This window comes from Mesoplodon mirus (assembly GCF_964341445.2).
Source record: "Mesoplodon mirus genome assembly, chromosome: 3".
NCBI classification, from domain to species: Eukaryota; Metazoa; Chordata; class Mammalia; order Artiodactyla; family Ziphiidae; genus Mesoplodon; species Mesoplodon mirus.
The window spans coordinates 149830897-149852685 of NC_138978.1; the positions used below are offsets into that span (position 1 = coordinate 149830897).

The 21789-nt window shown below is 44.4% G+C and overlaps 1 protein-coding gene and 1 pseudogene across 2 annotated transcripts; one reads left to right on the top strand and one right to left on the bottom strand.

Annotated features, from left to right (window-relative positions):
* Nucleotides 1-385: 385 nt before the first annotated feature.
* On the top strand, nucleotides 386-10470 carry LOC309799880 (eukaryotic translation initiation factor 2D-like; annotated as a pseudogene). The gene is made up of 8 exons: nucleotides 386-548; nucleotides 1457-1647; nucleotides 3140-3223; nucleotides 3697-3787; nucleotides 6365-6471; nucleotides 8296-8549; nucleotides 9050-9167; nucleotides 10335-10470. The product of its transcript is annotated as a eukaryotic translation initiation factor 2D-like (transcript).
* Nucleotides 10391-19841, bottom strand: LOC309799881 (dual specificity tyrosine-phosphorylation-regulated kinase 3-like; the record flags this gene model as incomplete). Its single annotated transcript, XM_082613497.1, has 3 exons — nucleotides 19589-19841; nucleotides 17600-17711; nucleotides 10391-11965 (listed from the first exon to the last, which is right to left on the bottom strand). Exons 1-3 carry the CDS (start codon nucleotides 19663-19665, stop codon nucleotides 10391-10393), a joined length of 1764 nt encoding a protein of 587 aa, XP_082469623.1. The 5' UTR covers nucleotides 19666-19841.
* Nucleotides 19842-21789: the final 1948 nt, after the last annotated feature.

The following is a 21789-nucleotide window of genomic DNA, read 5'->3' on the forward strand; positions in this document are numbered from 1 at the left end:
CCCTGAAGAAAACCATTCAAGAGGCCTGCAAGTTTAAGAAAACACGAGTTCAATTAATTTTGTGCAGCTGAACTAAACTGCATGGAATGAGAGCTGGCAGAGCTCCTACTCAACACACTAGAACGCTGATGGAGTAAAAATGAACGGAATCGCTGTTGGCCCCAGAGATACTACAGACGCGCCACTCGCCTAGGCGCAGAGCCCGGCAGAAGGGGTGAGGCCAAAGGGTGCACCGCTCCGCGCAGGGATCCGCCCCGCCTTCTCCGGCCCCGCCCCCCATGCTTCAGTTCCCAGCCTTGCCACTAGGGGTGGCCGCGAAGCTGCGCGGCCCCGGTTTCCAGCCGGGCCCTTTTTCCAGCCGGGCCCTTTTCCCAGCCGGCCCAAGCATGGCTGCACCCAGGACTGCGGGTTGGGAAGCTGCCGTGCTCGCGCTTTCCTGACAGTCCCTGGCTGCTGTGGTCTCCTTCTCTTCCCCAGGCCACTCCAGCAGACATGTTTGCCAAGGCCTTTCGGGTCAAGTCCAACACGGCCATCAAGGGGTCGGACAGGTGAGGGAGAGAAGAGCCTGCTCTGCCCACCAGGGCACCCAGACATCTCTCAAGCTCGGCTGGCTCACAGCCTTTTCTGGGCTTGAGGCCGAGGGGTACAGCCGTAGAAGGGACCCCGGGGGGCGGGCAAGGGTGAGTTAGACGTGTTTTGAGAGTGAAGATGGAGAGGAGGCCTGATTTATCTCCCAGGCTGTCTTTTGGATATTTTAGTGAGTTTACGAGAAAGCGTATAATTCAATCAGCGCGTATTGACTGCAGTCTGTTTAAGGTGTCGTGGAGGATGCCAAAATGAAGGAAAACGGGGTCCCTGCCCTACCAAGAGCTTTGAGTCCCTTGGGAGAGATTAGATGGGGCACAGAGAACTACAAGTATACGAGAAGAAGTGTCTAGTGATTACCACTGGCAGGAGAGACAGGTGGAGGGTGAGGTGAGAGGGGATAAGGCACATGTGGTAAGAACTGTATCTGTTCAGTTTTGCAAATGAAGGTGTCACCTTGGGAATTTTGGAGGCAGTGTTCTATAGTTGTCATTCTTGGTGCCCTAGCAGAGCTGTTTAATCATAAGTTGACAGATTTGGCAAGCATAGATGAGAAAGGAGTGGGTCCAGGAGCTATGTGTGGAGTCAGGAAGGCAGGGCTTAGTTTCCAGTGGCAGGCTAACTTGGGTCGCTTACCGGATCTCAGTTTTTTCCTCTCTTTGTAAAATGGAAAGACATGCCCCAGGAACATGTGAAAATAGATGAGACATTGGATGAGAAAGAGAATGGGATGTTTTGGAAGAGTGAGAATAAGGCATCATCAACCAGTCTTTTTCTTGGGCCTCGTGATTTTATAGTAAGTCTTGAGTCCTCAATATTTATTAAAATCCATCCAGGCAGCATACATACCAGGTATGTGTGCTCTCTGCAGGAGAAAGCTTCGGGCCGATGTGACAGCTGTTTTCCCCACTCTTGGAACGGATCAGGTCTCTGAGTTAGTACCTGGAAAGGAAGAACTCAACATTGTGAAGTTGTATGCTCACAGAGGGGATGCAGTGACTGTGTACGTGAGTGGTGGTAACCCCATCCTATTTGAACTGGAGAAAAATCTATATCCGACAGGTATGGCAATGGGATGGAGATGGCCATTACTATGGTCCTTGCCTAACATCTGTTTCTTCCATTAATCTGTCTTCCTTAAAACAAATAAATGCAAAATCTCCCTAAGAATCTTTTTGGACTTAGTGTCCCTAGAATTGGGTCTTTCAAGATCAGAAACTGCTATAGAAGTGAGGGGAAAAAAGGGTTAACACAAAAAGAGGGTGGTTGCCAAGGGAAATTCTGAGGTGAGGAAACACTGGTTTCTAGTGGGTTAAGTAGGGATTGGAGCCGAGGTCGTGAAAAGGGTGGAGTTTCAGGGCATGTAAAAAATGCTTCTTAAAACTTTCACTAGTGGAATTTTCTTAAGATACTGAAGAGATACTGTGATGGGAAAGAAGCTGGGTTAGTTAAACTCCATACCCAGCTGTCTTAGTGGTGGACTTTGGTTGCGATGTCTCACAGGGATTCTTTCTTAGGCTCTTGTCTGGCTCTCAGGATACTTTGCTTGCTTTCTTTGTCACAGATCTCAGAGAGGCAGTGTCCTTTTCTCTTTTCCATGGCTGCTGACACCTACTTTGTCATTTGGGGGCTTTTCTTCCTCCCAGCTTGGCTGCAGCAGCGCAGTGCAGTCTCCTACCCCAGGCCACCCCCACCCCCACCCTGCTTTGCTGCTGTACACATACAAGCCCTTTTTGATCTAAGGGTTTTACTGCTAATCCCTGTGGAAACAGAGAGAATAAAAATAATAAACATGGGAAAGTTTCAGAATTTATTACAGGCTGGCGGCCTGGTTTCGGATTACTTGCTTCTGAGGACATAAAAGGAATCCTCGTTGGGGCTCTGTCCCTACTTTTATCCACTATGGGCATGTTTGGCTGCTGCCGTCCAGGTGGAACAATAGGTGCCTCCAAGTCTCAAGTGACACCCAGTTTCTTAAGTCTCCGCCTTCTTCAAGACTGCAGCCTCTTTGAGAAGGGAGTCAGCCTGATGTAAACTATATGGAATGTGTTTCCCACAGGAAAAGGGGCACTCAGTTCCCAGAGAGGGGAAAAGGGATACTGGACAGGCAAAAGCAGATGTTCACTTCATCACTAGTTTTAGCCTTACACATAAATATCCAACTTTGGCAGCTAAACAGACTCTTAGAGCTGTAGCTCACTTCATGTGTCTTCCGACCAGTAAAAGTGATAACTTCTCAAGATCGTAGATTGAGAGAAACTACTGCAAAGAGCTCAGTATAAATATGTAAAGAATGCAGGTCTCTAAGGCTAAAGGAAGCAAGGATTCTCAAGTAAATAGCATATAACATATAAACCGCTTCACAAACTTGGGGTAACCTAATAAAAAAAAAAGAATGCAGCTTCTTTGGGCATCCCCTTACAACCTTCTCTCTAGCTTTGACTTGAGTTTCTTTTCTACATGTTGATTAATGTGGCCTCAGTGTTTGGCTTTGCCATTCCCCAGGGGGTTGGCTTTTGGGCAGTAAGTGTTTTCTGGCTCTCTTCTTGGACAGTGTACACCCTGTGGTCTTATCCTGATCTTCTAGCAACATTTACAACATGGCCCCTGGTGCTTGAAAAACTGGTGGGGGGAGCAGGTAAGAGTATTTTCCTATATTCTGGATAGTGGCTGAAACCTACTTAGTAAAGGCCAACTACTTTAATAAATGTACCCATTTTGTGCATTCATATGATTGAAAAGTAGAATTCTTCCCTCATGTCTGTTGCATCTCTTACTTGGCTGCTTCCATAAGCTCTCTGACCCTGCTGTAAGGCTTAAATAAGATAAGTGACATGAAAGTGCTCTGTGAACTGCCATATGCTATACTTTAGATTAATAAACTGAATTTAGGAAACCAGAATAAGATAGATCATGGAAGTGGACCCTCAGCTTGGTGCTTCAGTTTGACCACTAGTCTCCCAGAAGGAAAAGGTCTGACCCTCAGTTTGCCACTTTTTATTTTCACTATGAATAATGTAGTTGATGCTTAACAAATGTATGTTTGTTGAGCAAGTGAGTAAATGACGCAGTAAACTGTGGAGTTAGTTGCGATGCTTTTGTTTCCTGCAGATTTGATGCTGCCAGGGCTAGTGGTGCCCCCTGCTGGTCTGCCTCGGGTACAGAAGGGTGACCTCTGTGCCATTGCCTTGGTGGGGAACAGGTACTGTGCCAGTCAGCTGTGCCTGTGGGGAAAAAACTTAGGGAAAACTTGGGAGGGGTGGGAATGACAACTTCACAGCATATGGATAAAGGATTAAAAGAAAAAACATATTCTTCCTGAGCAATCAGAGAGTGGGGAATGGCAGTGAGCCTGTGGGGTGTCCATACATCTGGGCCAAGGGTATTTGCTCCTGCTGCTGCTTCTTCCTTTTTAAAATTTATTTGTTTTTTTTCTCCTTTAAAACTTTTTTTCTTAGATTTACAGAAGAGTTGCAAGTATAGTACAGAGTCCTGAAATACTCCTTACCCAGCTTCCTGTAATGATAACATCTTGTATAACCACAGTACAGTTATCAACACTAAGGAATTAACATTGGTTCAGTCCTTTTGACACTATTACAGACTTTATGCATATTTCCCCAGTTTTCCCACGATGTCTTTTTTCTCTTTTTTTGTGTTCAAGAATCCAGTCCAGGGTACCACATTGCATTTAGTTGTCATGTCTTCTTAGTCTCCTCTCTGTGACATTTTCTTGGTCTTTCCTGCCTTGCATGACTTCAACATTATTTTTGTCGAACATCCACATCATCATCCTCATCTTTTAATTATTTTTAATAGACTTATTGAGATATAGTTTTCATACTATAAAATTCACCTGTTTCAAATGTACGATTCAGTGATTTTTTTTAGTATATTTACAGGGTTGTTCAGCCATCACCACAGTGTCTCTTTTTTAAAATAAATTAGGAAGTAATGGTATGAACAGTTCTGAAAAATCAAAACCCTCTCACCCCATAATCCTTTTCTCCTAGAAGTAACCATTATCATTCTGATGCACGTCCTTGTCAGCCTTCTTCAATGCATATATACACGTGCATATAAAATGTATGGTTTGGGGTGTGTATGTTTAAAAATACAAATGAACAAACTTTATCCCTATTACTTTTTCACTTCAGGTAGTGGGGACATGTTCCATGTCAGCAAGCACAGATAAGCTGAATCTTTTTACCCACTGTGGGGTGATGGGAAAAGTCCTCTTCTAGTGGACATTGTGGTTGCCTCTACTTCGTCTCTATCACAAACAAGATCTTCCTGAGGCCTCTAGGGACACTAGTGCCAATATTTTTCTAAAGTAGATACTAGGGAGCAGAACTGTTTGGCTGAAGATCGTGCATATTTTCTGTTGCCCTATAAAAATGCTGTGTCAGTTTTCCCTCCTACCTACAGGGTATATGGAGCCTGTTTCCTTACATGCTCACCGACACTGCATATGATGGGTCATTTTCATTTGTATCATCCTGAATGAAAAACGACATCTTATTATTTTACTCATTGCTTCTTTGAGAGGGAAACATGGTAGGCATGGGAGGGGTCAGTGTTTAAAGATCTTATTTTTGTTGCTCATATTCTCCCATTTTCCTTGAACCTTTGGGAACCAAGCACCTAGAAATGTTTCCTTCCTTGTTTACCTGTAGCAAAACTTGAAGTTGAAAAGAATGGTGAAATTATTGTTTTTTCCCCCCAGTATTCTATCCAAGATCGGAGAAAACTACATAAGTGTGTATTTGGCCTCTGAGTTTGGCATTTAGAATGTATGTGGGAATGAATCCTAGGTGGTTTATGGAAGGGGGTGAGGGTACAAGGGAGTTTACGAAAACTACAAGACAGGTTCGAGACCGAAGTTCTTGAGCCATTGACGATTCCAAGGGTGGAAGACAAAGACCCGTCTTTTAGGAACTGGGAAAGAAGCCAAATTCAAAGATTCTGTGGCAGGAACTGACCCATGGGCACAGGAAGTGGAGCCACCGGATTAGCAAACGTTTTTTTTGAAGTTCAGGTGTTGGGAAATCTGCCCTTGAATCGTCTCCCTTGGGTCCAGGCAACGTTGCCAGGCTTGTATATTCCCCTCCTGTTAGCCAGCTGGACACCGATCCTTACAGGCAATGTGTGAGCATTGCTGAGTAACAGTGGGCTGACAGAGATTTCCCATTTGGGCTTTGGAAGTTTTTTGTAGTTATTGTAAATGTGGTTGTTTCTGATATTTTGGACACATCCAGTTCTTAGATAGATGTTATACAGAGCAAGGCCTGTTATAAAGAACCCACTCAGAAGGAACCTTTCGTTGGTACCACTGTATCTCTCTTCTCTCTTCCCTCTGGCATCCCTCAGCCTAATTTAAGGCATATGAATGGCCTCCCTTCTGAATTTCCATATAGGATGGCTATGCCTTTTTTAAGATAGGGGAGATAATTTATTTTTTGAAATTGAAGAAAGGGAACTTTAAATATCCTTCTGAGTCCTGCCTGGGTTTGGTTCATAATAAGAATATAAGAATGATAACATCAGTAGAGGAGTTACTTACACAGAAGGGAATATTTGGTCAAGGAATTTTTGAAAGTCATATGTGTAGGTAATTTGAATAAGATTGAGACTGCACCGAGTTTTAGCTCTGTGATACAAGTGGATGCTTCAGATTTGCAACCGTGGTGCTTTGAACACATGTGTAGAAACCTGGTCCTGACATGTGCCCTCCTGGAAGACTTTCCCTGACCCTCGTCTCTGACCTCCTCCTTCTCAGAGCCCCCGTTGCCATCGGAGTTGCTGCCATGTCACAGCCGAGATGCTGACCTCAGGTGTGAAGGGAAGGGGCTTCTCTGTGCTCCACACCTACCAGGACCACTTGTGGTGGGTTCCATGCTTTTTCTGTTTTATAGGGAGCTGGGTGGGCGGAGGGAGCACAGGGCCTGGATTGAGAAGCGAGAGTTTTGATCCCTGCTGTGTCCTTAGTCAAGTTGCTGACCCTAGACATTAATTTCCTTGCAAAATGTGGAGAAAAGATTTTTTTTTGGCCTGTTTAGAAAAGAAATTACCGAGAACTTTATTTTCTAGGTGAATTATAGAATCCTAGGGCTGGAAGAAGGCCTTAGGGATTGTCTTCTCTGCCTCTCAGTACAGTGATATTCTTTATTTTTATGGCACTGGTCGATCTAGCCTTTTCTGCCGTGTACATTTAGGCATTTTCTGACCCCATGATGAGTGCTCGGGAATTCTCACATCTGAATCCAAATCAAAGTAGAGTAGGTCCTCAGGCACCAGGGTGACAACCTGATGACTTTCCTGTTGTTCAAGTTCCACATTTAGGATCTCCTCCTCATTACAGAACTTGCACTTTCTCACTGTGACGGTTGCTCTCTGGAGCTGTATGTGAGTTTATTTTCTGGTTATTTTCTTGTCATTTAACCAAAATAGTAAGTAGTGCTTTTCTCGAAAGCAGTATACCTGGTCTTCTGGCCAAGTGTTGTGTGGCCTGTTGGTATAGATTTACCCTTACGTTTTGAGTCAGTCTTGGAGTTACTTATTTTACAAGTATTGGCCAAGCCCTGGTTTGCTGGAGGTACAGCCTCATCAGTGTGGGTTTCAGCAGGCATCTGAGGGCTGCTTACTCACGTACTCCCAGCACCTTGTTTTCTGACTGTTAGTCTGGGCAGTTAAGGTCCTGTTGTCTAAATTGTTTTATCAGTGGCTGCCTCAGTCTCCCCTCTTCCCGCCCTTTGAAAACACTTACGGTATTTACCTGATCAGAATAGCCTAAACATACGCTCTGGCCTCACTAGTAGCCATACTTAATAAGCCTTGCTGCGGCTGTTAGTAAAACTTTGTTTGACTTGCATAATCTTAGTTAACAACATAATGCTTTTTGTTTTTACCGCTCTGCTATGTGGCGTCCCTTTTTTTCCTGTCTTCATAAGGCTTAGTGGCATAAAGCCATTGTAATCTCTACTCTGCAGGTTAGATTGCATTCTTTTTTTTCAGTTGAGGTATAGTTGATGTACAGTGTTGTGTTAGTTTCAGGTGTACAGCCAAGTGATTCTAGTGACCATTAGTATATCTAGTGATTCTAGATATAGATATATACATATATGTTTTTTCTCGGATTCTTTTCCATTAAAGGTTATTACAAGGTATTGAATATAGTTCCCTGTGCTATACAGTTGGTCCTTGTCATTTATCTATTTTAGATTGCATTCTGATTTAACACAGAAGCAGTCTTGAGCAGTCTTGAGCAGTCCAGGTGTTTGTAATTTGTTCCATACGCTCAACCTTGGGTTTGTATTTCACCAACCTGGTACTACAGATGCGTTTGCAATCTTCATTTGGTTATTTAATTCAAAATGGTTTTATATTTAATTTCTATGAAGGGAATACTTTGGAAGGGGAGCTCCACTTTAACTATGTTGTCTTTAATTTTTCTCTGTCCCTGAATTTCTGTTTGGGTTAAGGAGGAGGCAAGAATTACTCTCCCCATTTCAAAGATGAGGAAACTGAGGCATGGGACTTCTCTGGGCCCAGAATTGGAAACAGAGTTGAGAGGCACACCCAGGTTCTCTGGCCTCTCCTGGACACCCCTGCCTGTGGGTCTTACTCTCTCTGGACCCCTGCTGACCCCCTGACCGGGGCTGGAGAGTGTTGTGGCTGCTGCTCAGTGTTTCTGACATGAGGCTTTTGCAGGCGATCTGGAGACAAGTCCTCTCCACCATCCATTGCTCCACTGGCCCTGGATCCCCCAGATCTCAGTGAAGAGAAGGGGTCTGTCCAGGCAGACACCACCTTGCAGGGAGACATGAGGCGCCTGACCCTGGCGGGAGAGGAGGAGGAGGGGGAGGTTGAGCAGAGGTGTGGGGAGAAGTCCCCGTCGGAAGCTACAGAAGACCCCAGTGTCGGGGGCCTGAGCCCAGAGCCCACGGACAGCAAGACCCTTCAAGGTACAGCTCTGGCAGGAGCAGGGCGCTCGCCTCTCAGTGTAGGGACTGAAGCGCTCGGCTCTGCTTCCCACCAGAGCGGCGCCAGGGCTCCGGGAGGGGCGGGGAAAGGCCTTAGTTTTGGTGAGGGTGGTGCCACAGCCCTTTGCCATCTTACCTGGGAGTCTTCCGAATATGTCGCGTTTCCCTGGATACCCGTCGGCTCTGCTATTTGGACTGATCCCAGCTACACGGCCCTCTTAGTTTTCTTCTGGCTCTGACTTCTCTATCAGAGAAGCATCCGCGCCTGGCTGGGTGGGACTTTGTGGCCTGACCCCCTCTGTGGCGTCAGACCTCTGTAAAGGCTCAGTGTTCTAGAGAGTCTGGGAGCTTTGGTGCCTGGGAATGGGCTCCTTCAGAGCTGAGGGGTGAGGTACGGATGTCACCGTGCGGGGACTTATCTTGTGCTGCGCGGGCCTTCTGCGGCCCTCAGGAAGGATGTGGTTCTTGTCTTCTCCTTGCAGAGCAAATGGACGAACTGTTGCAGAGATGCTTCTTGCGTGCTTTGAAGTACTGCGTCAAAAAGGCTGACCTCCCTTTACTCACCAGCACTCTCCTGGGCAGCCACATGTTCTCCTGCTGGTATGGAAGGCATGGTGTGGGCTGGGGGCCGGGCGGTGGGTCTGTCTCCTGCTCTTTGGTGGTAGGATGGGACAAGGCTGATGGGGGAATTGTTTTAGGGACATGATGTGGAAAGAGCGAAGTGGAGGGTTGACCTGGCAAATACTGAGTTTTAAAGACTTCAGTTTTAGCCAGTGAAAGGACGTCGAGGAAATGAAGGTTAAAATTCGCAAGGCGCTTTGATCACTGCCTCTGCTGTGGTGATTCTGGGCTCTTTTACGGATTGGGCAGCATGTCCGGCCCCGGAAGGGCCCTGGGGCAGCCTGTTTGTCCTGGAGGCTTCAGTCCCCTCACCTTTCTGAAGAGTAGGTGGGCCAGATTAGGTTGTGTCAGCAGGAAGAATCGGTGTGAACCCCCCACCCGACCCGCACACACAGCCACCAGCAGAGGGAGTGTTACATGTGGGTTGAACCTGGACTTTGAAGACTGAGCCATCTGGGCTCAAAAGCCAGCTCCCCAGGGTGTTGGAGCAAAGGTGTATTTGAGCCCATTACCAGGCTTCTCTGAGCCCTGATTTCTAACACTTGTAAGATTGCTGTCAAGATCGAATAACCTGACATTTAATAAGCACCCAGTAAATATTATCATGTCAGGAGAGTTGCTTATTGATTTTCACCTCAAGTCTGAACTTCTTTCTGAGAATTTTGCTCTGTTTTTTAAACAAGGGGTTTTAATGTAATTCTCTTCCTCTACATGTGAGCTTCTTTAAGGCATTCTATACCCATGTGGGGTCTGGAGTGCGCGGCAGATCTAGTTTTCAGTCTCATCTATAACTACGGCCATGTCCCAAATTAAGCCTCTGGAACAGATGCCGAGGGAGACTAGAAGTGAACGTTCAGGATATACTTTCTGGTATATCGTCTACCTTGAGAGAAAAGGATTTAAACCCACAGAATAATACACAGGTTGGTGAACACCTGACAATAATAACAAAAGATGCACTGACTTATAAAAAGTCTTTTACTATGTATCCCAGGATGGCCAATACAAGCTGGTTAGGTAATTAGCCCTTCAAGAGTTCTTTTACAGTCATATAAAAATGCTTTGCCTTGTTAAAAAAAGATATCTAGTCTACCAAAAACATATCCATTAATGGGCTTGGTGTTGTTTCTTTTTTTCCATTTTCAGGTTTGCAAGATGATTAAAAATACCTACATATCATCTCTGAGCACACCAGCTGTCCATTAGCTAATCAGTTTTGGCAATACAGTGCACAGAGGTATACCACCACTGGTTTCTGACATTAAGTTAGCTTTAAGCTTATTGGCTATTCGTACAATTGGAGGCAGCTTGCAACCCAGGCCCTGGAAAGCATTTGCAGGGTTTACTACCCTTTTGCCTGACACCTTTTCAATGGTGAGAGGTCTGGGCACAGACTTGCTAATCCAAGGGTGTCTTAGTGCTTGAGCTGGGGTCAGGCGGGCAGAGGGGTCCCAGGTAAGACACCTTTTCAAAAAGTCTATGAAGAAGTAATCATCACACCCCTTCAGTGCTGTCCGCCAGTCTTTGCTGCCTGGGGGACCCCGCTTCTTACCCCTCCGTGAACGACCGCCCACAAACACAACCCTCCCATCTGCCCGACTGGTCACAAAACAGTAGCGAGGTAGGCCCCTGGAGTTAATAAAGTACTTGGCATGTTTGGATTGCTCCAGGAGTTTTGGTGGTGGCATCCCTAGAAGCTCCATCATACAGGCCAGCTGGTCTCCTTCATCCTCTCCAGGGAAGAGAGGATGTCCTGTTAAAAGTTCTGCAAGGATGCAGCCAAAACTCCACATGTCAATGGACGTGCTGTAGCGGCTTCCTAAGATGATCTCTGGAGCTCTGTAGAACCGAGACTGGATATAGGTGTCAAGCTTCCGGTACTCAAAACAGCTGGACCCAAAGTCAATGACCTTAGTCGCACTGTGCCCATAGCGTTTCAGGAGAATGTTTTCTGGCTTCAGGTCACAGTGAATGATCTTGTTTCTGTGGAGAGCATCCAAGGATTGCAAGATGGATTGAGCAAACTTGCGAACCAACTGGATACTAAAACCCTGGAACTTGTTTTTTTTCATGAGCTCATAAAGGTCTACGCTCAGTAACTCAAAGGCCATGCAAACATGGTTCCGGAACGTGAAACTTTCCAGCATATGGATAACGTTCATGCTACCGGTTTTATCCCGCTTTTTAAGATGCTCCAAAATCCGGATCTCCTCGGCTGCTTGGCGATGGAGGTGCTTTTCATTGCGTACCATCTTCAGGGCCACGTACTGTCGAAGTTTGTGATCATAGACCCGGGCTACCTGCCCAAAACTGCCCTTGCCAATAATTTTCAGCACCTCATATCGATAAGCTAGATGGTCTCGAGGCACGTGAATGTAGGCCCCATCTGCATCATCATAACCCCCATTATTGGGACCACCGATAACTCCATGTCTTTTTTTGGCATTTGGACCCACAAAGTAAATTTCTGGATAATTGATGATTTCCAGCTTCTCATAAGCAGTGAGGTGGTGTTTATACTGCTTCAGTGCTTGTTCTGGAGTCAGAGGCAACACTTTGGATGCTTTGGATGAACTGCTGGATTTTACTGTATTCACACGATCTGAACTTTTACCCTGAGAAACTGTAGGAGAGCATTTTTCAGAGTCGTTGATGCCATCTGACTGAAAAGTATCAGATCTTCTGTTGCCAGATTCTTGAAATAGTTGTTCTACCTTCATCTCACCTCCATTCAGGAAGCACTGAGTAGGATCTCTTGTTAAATGCTCAGTGGTGATCTACGGCAAAGAGAAGTGAATCTATGTTAAAGTCACTAACAACGGTGGAAGAACGAAAGAATCGTCCCCCTGACTGAACAAAACAACAAAACATGCCAGTTGTGTAGTTAAAAGGCCCAAAAGTGAGATAAGAAAAGCAGGAGTCTCTAGAAACTCGTGTTATGTTAATCCTTAGGTTCCCTGACTGCTGTGGCCACCCCAGCCCCACTACATAGGCCTCCCTTTGTTCAAAACAAGACGGTCATCTTACCATACCCGAAACATGCTAGATTCCTTCTAACTGGTATGTCTTCCTACCGAGAATCTTTTCACCCCATCCACTCAAATCCTACGCTCTTTCAAAGCCCAATGCTAGTCCTCCCTCTTCCACTTAGAACTACTCCAAGCCCATACTAACTATGGCTCCACTCACATCTTAGCTGCAGCTTTTCGAGTCTACCACGTAATCTGGCCCTTGTTATATATATACTGTCCTATATTGTTCACAAACTGTTTCAAGTATCTTCCCAAATCTTAAGGGCATGTACCAGGAGCAAATGAATACATATTAAAGTGTTCTGTAAATGATACAGGGACAGAGGCAGGATGTGATCCCCAGGTCTTCTGAATCTTGGTCCAGAACATTAACATAACCTGGTACCAGCTTCTCCTAGTGCCTGTACTATTCTCCAGTAGGGCTGAATGTTGACCTTGGCCTGGAATCAACCAAGGCCTCATCGTCTACTCCTGGGTCCCCAAATACATGATCGCATCTTCCTATCTCAGTTCATTGAATCACAAAATTTCTAATCCAGAGAGAACTCTTGAGATCACCAAGGCCAATTCTTTATGTATCTGATGAATAGCAGTGAGAATCTAAGGCCCCAGGGTGCTGCTTGTAAAACTCTCCTAAAGACAAAGAGTCTCCTTTCTCTCTCCTTCCCTTGCTCATAGACACATACACTAGTCTCCCTCAGCAAACGCCTACGTGACAAAGGCATACAACTCTTTTTACTTGATTTGGCATCACCTTTTCCTGCAAGGAACAATAACCCGCAGAAGAAAACTCTACTTATTAAATACCTCTGAAATGAAATAAGATTCTTTGAAACTCGATGGAGGGAAAGGCAATGAAAAAGCCAAACGCTAAAAAAAATACTAAGAAAAATATAAGAATGTGCTAGAAGGAAAGAAGAAAAAAAGTGCTAAAAACTTGTTTTAAAAAAAAAGGGCTGGGATACTTCAAAGAACATCTATTTTTCTAAACAGACCCTGAAGAACTTTACCCCCGATCTGTATGATTGAGAGCCTCTACGATCAGGGGTAGATAATTCCAGAGAAGCTCTGAGCTATCTTTATGATCTCTTAAAATATAACGCAAATTATAAGGTAATGATCCAAAGTGGCCAACCATTTAAAAAAGAGAATTTTAATATAACCTAAGCAAACAACACCTGACCCATCACCTATATAAATAAAAATATAAAAGATGTAAATATAAAAAACAAAAAAGGGATGAAAAAAAAATTAAGTGTTGGCATACTTTAGACAGCCCCTTATTTAGTTATAAAAGCACGACATTAGTTCCTGCCTGCTTCTTTTAGGTCATTTAATCAATTTAAACATTTATATAGTACTACAGTTACAAAAATGAGGCACTGCACCATCTTACATGTAAGCAAAGCAGCCAGTACAACGGTAGCCATACTTTGGCATTGAGTTTCTCAATAAAGAGGCAAGATACGGACCAGGAGAGATCTCTGATACCAAAATAGAGAACTATCACTAGTCAAGAAAATAAAACACAGGCTGGCAGACAGAACCTAAATACCTTGCTAAGATGTAAATATAATGCAACATTTTGTTTATCAGCAATTAAGTCAAATAACCATTCCTGTTTTTAGGGATGGAAAAAAAAGGCCTCATCCATCCATCTAACATTCACATGAGCACTAATTGTTCACAATTATAAAAGTGCCAAAAAACAGGTTACCTCAAGGCACTACAATCTATTAGGAGATAGGTTTGGCTGAACTAGGGAATTATAATTATTTGGTCTTAGGTAGATTTACATAACAAAACCAAATATTTGCATGCATCTAAACCAGTTTTCCTTAAATTTTTACTACCTAACCTAAATGCATCTAAATATTTACTGCTAAAATCCTGGGGACACATTCTGAAGAAATGTGAAGTCAGAAGGCCTAGGTTGGGGTCCTGGCTACACTGCTCAAAAACTGTAGGTCCCAGGGTAGGCTTAACCTTTAGCCCAGTTTCTTAGCCTCAATTTCTTTATCTTTAAAATGTGGATAATAATACCTCCTTGCAGGATGTTGTGTGAATCAAATTATAATTAATAATATATGTGAAAGACCCTCAGAAACTATAAAACATGTTAAAAACACTGGTAACAATTAGGCAAAATTCTCAATATATTGTTTAAACTCCAATACACCCTCCCTTTCCCCTTTCAGCTTCTCTTTTCTCTCTGTGGTGCCTTCCTCTGCAGTTCCAGACTCCCTCCACCAGACATCTGGCATTAACTATGCCTTCTGCTCCGTGAAGGCCTGCACAATCAGCCTTCCCTTAGGATGCATGGAAACACCTCACCCACTTTCTCCCCCACATAAAACCTCCTTTCAACTTGCCATGCAATTTAATGGGTTATCTCTCCAGACATATTTGACCTTTAAAAAGAGCAATGCCTTAACCCAAGGGAATGACTCTCTAGGACCCGCGGTCATCAATGACAAGCTGGTAGGAAAGGTATTTGTGGTCCAGGGTCCACCCCTGGGCATTTCACCTACTCTACCTACATGTAAGGCTGTGCTGGCTCTGGAGGTATTCATTTCTGTTTGTGGTAAAGAGAGGGTCTCAGGTACAGACTGTTAATAAGAACAGAAATTTAACTTCCACAGAACTATTACAATAAGATTAAGGATGTCATTTGGATTTCCTGACTCATGGTTTTTCCTTAAAGTGAGCCTAAATCTCTCTCTCTGCAAATTAAGTCTTATTTTGCCCTCCGGAACTACACAGGAGTGTCCAAATTTCCATGTTAAAGCCCTTCAGATACCTAAAAGGGGCTGTCCTGCCTTCACCATTTTTTCTCGAGGCTCATCATCCCCATCACATCCTCCACCTCACACAGCCTGGGTCAGGCTGCCTTACTATATCCTATTCACGTTCTCAACACGTTATGGGCTGCACGGTATATCTCTCTGCAAGTGTGCCTTCCAGAACAGAACAAGACACTTCAGGTCTAGTCCCCTGAGGACTGTCAAGGTTTGAACCTCCAATGAATCTGAAGAATTCCAGAAAGAAATTTTTCCACACAGGGAGGGGTTCTCACCTTAGCTTTCTTTCCTTTCCTGTAATAACTCAAATACTGCTCTGAATCAATTATGTATCAAGTCTGCTGTGCTATAAATAAAATCTTCCTTCCGTTCTAGGAGAATCTAGAATTTTCACACATGTTAAAGTAGTTACAAAACACTATATATTTCTAGTCTAGGGTGATAATCACAATAACTGACCAATGTCTGCAATCGACTTCAAATATTTTAACTATGTAATTATATCCAGAGAGACAAATAATGCCAGATTAATCATGTTTTATTTAAGAATGCTTCATGTACATTGTTAATTTGGAGCGCTCTTTTTTTTTTTTTTAACACCCCTGTATTGGAGTATAATTGCTTTACAATGGTGTGTTAGTTTCTGCTTTATAACAAAGCGAATCAGCCATACATATACATATGTCCCCATATCTCCTCCCTCTTGCGTCTCCCATCCTCCCTATCCCACCCCTCTAGGTGGTCACAAAGCACCGAGCTGATCAATTTGGAGCACTCTTGACATTTCAAATAGAATCTTCAACTGCGTTAATCAAGTCTTAAAGATCTTGTTGAGAAATTCAGAAAAGGAACATCCTTCTCGTCCAGATATAAAACACCACCCCCTCCCTCATTCTCGACCCTAAATCTCTGCAACACAAAGCTAACCCAATAAAAGCCTATGAGCAGATGATTTATAGTTTACAACAAGAATGTAAGGGCATCTTGGATAAACAAGGAAGCCAAAGCACTTTGTGAAATGAGCAATAGCGTCTCGCAATGGAGTCATGGCATAATGAACTATAAGTGTTACTAAGAGGTCAAAAGCACTTTTTTCAGCAAATTTTGCAAAGACAGCATTGTTTTAGAATCTAAAATCTTATGTTTTGCAAGCTGTGTTACTCTGAATACCACACAGTAAAAAAATTCATTTTGATCCTGAAACATACAATTTAATTGCCCTACTATATGGTGATTAGCACTGGCCAACTCTGAAGTAAAGTTAAAATGGACTTTAAGTCACATGATGACGGACTGTAAAAGTTTCCCAGAGAGATGTGCTAATTGTCAGGAAGTAACCATGAAATCTGATAGTCAACACACGAGTATATAGGTGGTTCTGGAGCTCTTAGAGATTTTTACATATTAAAAACAATAAGCTTGTGGAGAATGGAAACTTACTGCACTTTGGAAAGGAGATTAAAAATAGGGTGACCAGCCTTCCAAATATATGTAGCCCGTATTTTGTAATATTATTAGCCTTAAAAGTAGTGAAGGGGTTGATTTTTAGTGGCAAAAGCTGACAAACCGTTGGGAAGGACTATGAAAAATGCAAGCAGTGTTTTACATATAAATAATTTTAGGTCTTAAACAGAAATATGAAGGAGAATTATTGATAAATTAGTCTACACAATTATTCAGTTTGTTCGTTGATGATATATGCAGCAAATTTTAAAGTCACGGGATAGATTCTCCCTGTCATGGAACTTGTCCAAAACCCTGCTCTCCCTACCTCTCTATGAGTGCCGAGGGAATGGGAATTAATTTATTCTCTTAAACATAAAACGGTGTCAAAAGCTAAATGTCTGCAAGCTCCAAAATGATTAAATGCATCGAAACCAAAATGCATTGCTCAAGTTTCATTTATGATCTATAAAATGGTTCTCTTAAGCATACTAATAAGCTAGGACTGCATTTCTACCGTGCAGGAAAAATCTGCAGATCTGTAAGTTCAGAGGTATTTTCTGTTTCTTGTTCTTGTTAAAATGAGCCATCATAATACACTGTACATATCATTCTATCAAAAAAAAAATAACCACTATCTAGGGCTTCCCTGGTGGCGCAGTGGTTGAGAGTTCGCCTGCCAATGCAGGGGACACGGGTTCGTGTCCCGGTCCGGGAAGATCGCACATGCCGCGGAGTGGCTGGGCCCGTCAGCCATGGCCGCTGAGCCTGCGCGTCCGGAGCCTGTGCTCCGCAACGGGAAAGGCCACAACGGCCACAACGGCCACAACGGCCACAACGGTGAGAGGCCCGCGTACCGCAAAAAAACAAACAAACACTATCTAGATAAAAGTAGCATGTCGTTTTTTTCCCTATTTACCCCAGTGGATTGAAAGGAATAGGTGGGCTCCAAATCAAAATCATTCTGAAAAGCTGAACTTGGACCACAGAAATTATTTCAAAGTCAAGAGAAACCAAAAGTGAATAAAAAAGAGCCTGGGTTACCAGTGACCTGTACCTGTACCTTGACCATTTAAAGTAGCACTTCCTCCTTTCCAGGCCCATTAGAGCTCAAAGAATTACTTCATTTACTTACATTTAGTCTTCTGGGTAGAGGTGGTTCAGAAGGATTGCAGAGTGCATTTGAACAGGGTGAGCCTTTGGTTTCATCTATTATCACGACACTATCATAGACAAAATCATCCAATCTAGTTGAAAGGATTACAGATAAAATCTGTCAGTAACTGAAGTATATAAATTTGTATTTCCAAAACACCCTTTAACTGCTTCATATCTGCTACAAAGAATAATTAATACAAACAAATGTCCACACTGCATTTTGGCACTGAATACACACCACAGGGGTATTTGGCAGAGGAAGGGAGGAAACCCAACTTTTCCTCCTTTTTTTATTTTTAAAGAAAGGACAGCATTTCTAGGTTTATAGTTTGAAATTGTTAAAATACGTCTTACTTTCTGAATGTTGTTAACAATAGGGACCATCAAAAGAATCTCATTTAACTTACTACTTGAAAACGAAGGCTAGTTGAAATCTGAAGCCTAAAAGCTAACCAGAACAAACAAACAAGACAGAGAACTGTATTTTCAAGTCGGAGACTTGGATTCTAATCTCAGCTCTACCACTGGCTGGCTACTCTACCTTCCTCTCTGAGCCGTTGGCCACATGTTGTAAAGGGAAGAATAGTTCCAGTCTACGCACTTCTGGGTCTCACAAGCAAGAAATAAAAGGCCTTCTTAGGGCTTTCTCTATATTTATTTATTTACTTTCCTACTTAACATCTATCTAACTTGTAGAAAACTACAGTGAATTCTACAGCAAATACTATAGGGATTCTCTAAATTACAAAACGTACTGGATTTCACATCTTTACCCACTTAATTTTCGGGTGGATGGTGGAAGCTAAATGCCAAATGATAATTTTTCTCTGCTCTTTAACGCTGTGCCTCCCTCCACCGCTGTAAGGGAACACAAAAGACGGAGAGGATTTATTTAATCCACAGGATGGCGCTGGATAATGTATTTCATCTGCCACCAAGAACATGGATTTCCCAGTAACACACATCAGCATTTCATTGTATCATTTTTACATGATATACTATGAATACAATGATAATGAGCCAGCTGCAAGGGAAGAATTTTTTTTAATCTTTAAAACTATGCTGGAATATTTTAGTGGCTTATAAAAACTGTTTTGTAAAATTCCAGAGTTTTCTTAATCGATGTGTTATAGGAGTACAAAGAGAAAAAAAAAACCCGAAAAACAAAAACCAAACAGAAAACCCACTACAAATTATTTTTGGAATGTTCTCTTTTTAAAAAACATGCTTACATTCTGATAAAATTATACCTTTACGGGAACTGCTTCATTGACAAGAACCAAAAATTCTGGATGTGACTGATTCTTTGCCAACAGCACGAATAAAACAAACAAAATGGGACAGACGTCCACATTTACAAAGAAGAAGACAGACTGAAGACCTACAAGATTTCCTATAAATAGCCAAAGGAAATTACCCAAAGGTAGTCTCCATGCAAATGAAGTGGGCAGGTGGTCCCTACTCTCCATTAAGGTGTAAAATCCTATGAAAGGTGGAGAATCTCTCAAAACACGATCCACAAAAAGTCCTACTCGGCAGAGCCCCTCACCTACACCCCTCACGGCAAAGCCCTTGGTTATCTGCTCTGAGCAACAGGGCTTATTGGAAAAGGTATTGCTCCCTGTGTCCCCCAGTTTGCTAAAAAGCCCCACCAAAAACATCCCAGCTTCTCAGAGTTCCTACCATATACCCCCGATGTAGGACTTCAGAAATAATCCCCAGGGTGGGAATTCTTCTTTGCCTAACTCCTTTCTAGCCCACTCCCGCGCTGGGCTGGGGGCAGGGGAGCTGATGGAGAGGAAGAGGGTGGGCCAGTCCCGGAGAGGGAGTCAGACCCCTTCCCTCGTCCTTACTGCTTGGGGGCTCGCTCAACCTCCAGCCCAGTCCATCCACGCCCCCCGACCTCGCCTGCCAGCTGCAGCGGCTCCTTCGGGAGCCCCAGCGCGTTATCCCCCGGCGCCGTTACCTCCGCGGCTGGGGCGGCAGTCCGTCTCCTGGCGGCCCCGCATCTTTCCGCCCGGGCCCGCGAGCTGTGCCTCCCATCCGTTAGCTCCGGACCCCCCGGAGGGAGGGGCGGCGTTTGGACGGTCAGGCGAGCAGCGTCCACCTGAGCTGGGGCGGCTGCCTCCCGGGCCGCGACGTTTCCTCGGTACCTCTCTTCCACACAGTGCAGCTCCCAGCGCGTCCGCTCGGGACTGGCTGGGGTCGACAACTGCCAGAGGAGCAGCAGGGGCGGGAAGGGGAGTGGTGTGGTCGCCTAGCAACCGCGACACGCCCCTTGAAACGCCTCGGCGCAACAATGTGGCCACGCACAGGGGCGGGGCCGAGGCCACTCCCCACTGAGCGGCGCGTGTCTCGGAAGCTCTCGCTGGCCCCGGAAGGTGGGAGGCGGGAGGCTGGGAACCCGCCGCCTGAGGTTCTCTGGTCGCTGGCCGAGGCCTGAGGGCCGCGGCTGGGGAGGTAGAAGGGCCCTGACGGAGGGTTTGTGAAATAGCAGCCCCCGATTTCTGCCTCAGAAGTGGCAGCCGGCACCTCACGGTCAGCTAGCTATCTCTTAGCAAGTTGCAGCCTAGAGTTCTAAAACCTCCCTTGAATATGAATAAAATGAGAACGAAAGACATGGGTAATTTCTCAGACTTCTCCACTGAGGGGCGTCCCTCCGGAGGGTAATGAGTTAACAAAGGAAACCAATAATAATAAACCCATTTTGTGACACCACCGGCGCCACGAATCTTTTCATTTAACCTCGGTAACCATACTAGATGACATCCCTCTTTTATATAGATTTAACTAGGATCCGGAATTTAAGCTGAGGTATGTCTGACTCCCCTGCAATGGGATGCCACGGATGGTAGGGCTCAGAGCCATTTTAAGGATGAGGAAAGTGAGGCCAGAGGAGATCTGTGGTTGGCAAAGCCTGAACTAAATGTCTCCAAATTCCCAGCCTTCGTCCTGCTGCACCAGACCCCCTGGAAAGAAGGCTCTTCCTGTCTTCTTCCTTGGAATGGGTGGGGGTTTTCCCTTTGCTTTTCTGAAAAGTTAAGATGCCTCGGCAACACCAAGGGTAAGCGGATTTGGATAGTTGGAACGAAAGTGAAAGGGAAGGAGGTTAAAACAGAAGCACACAAGTGTTGTTTTCTTGAGCGTAACAGCCAGTCGGATTATCTAAACCTACGAAACACGAGGCAGGCTGTCTGACCCTTGAGGAGAGAACTAAACGTTATGGAAATGCCGAACACGGGCGCCACCTGGTGGGGTGGGGCTTGGGGACTCATTGCCCCAAGCCTGCAGAGCATAGTCCAGAAACCTGAACATTTGCATCCAAGGCTCATTTCCGTGAGACTAAAAGTCAGAGTCCCTGTTCTCATGTCTTTAGTAAAAATGCCCTTAAAATCCAAAGGCTCTTCACTTTATAAATTACTAATGTGTCCGTTTGGGGAACTTTACAATCAATGTTTTCTTTAGCCTATGATAAAAATATAAATTCAAAGATTTTCTTCCATGATGATTTAAAATTTTTTTCTAATCTTATGAATAAGCTTTTTTTTCCTAACCTCGCCCAGCCCCTCCCCCACCCTTCCCCAACCAGAACAATCCTGCTTTCATGTGGGTTTGTATTTAGACTCCTATGGAAGATTTTGTTTGAAGGAAGAGTTCCATGGCAGCGAAAGGTTTGGACTAGATTGTTGCTGAGGTCCTTTCCAGCTCTAAGGTTGCAAAATTGTATTAAATAATCATTGTTCTTAGTACTTATGTGGACCCCTCAGACCACTTTACTGCACTAAACGTTTCGATAGGACTTGCCCCCCCCGCCAAGTTTTCTTACCTCCTTCTGAATCACTGCTCTCTCCAAGTCTGCTTTAAGACATAGCTATGTAAGCCACCTTGAAGCATTCTGCTCCCCTTCCTGCCCCTGAGATAGGAAGCACAGAGGCCTCCTTTGTCTTTAGGCTATTGATCCCAAGGTCACGGGAGGGAGGATTACACGAGGATGCTGGCACTTCATGAGTCTCCGACCTTAGTGACCCAAGTAATTTCTTCAAAGAGCCCCTGTTTCATAACAGTGTGGCTGGATTAAAGCCCAATGAGGGCTCTAGCAGGAGCCCCCACACCCCAGCAGAACTGCTGCCCTGTGCGCTCCAGCTCCTGAGCAGCTTCTACATCATT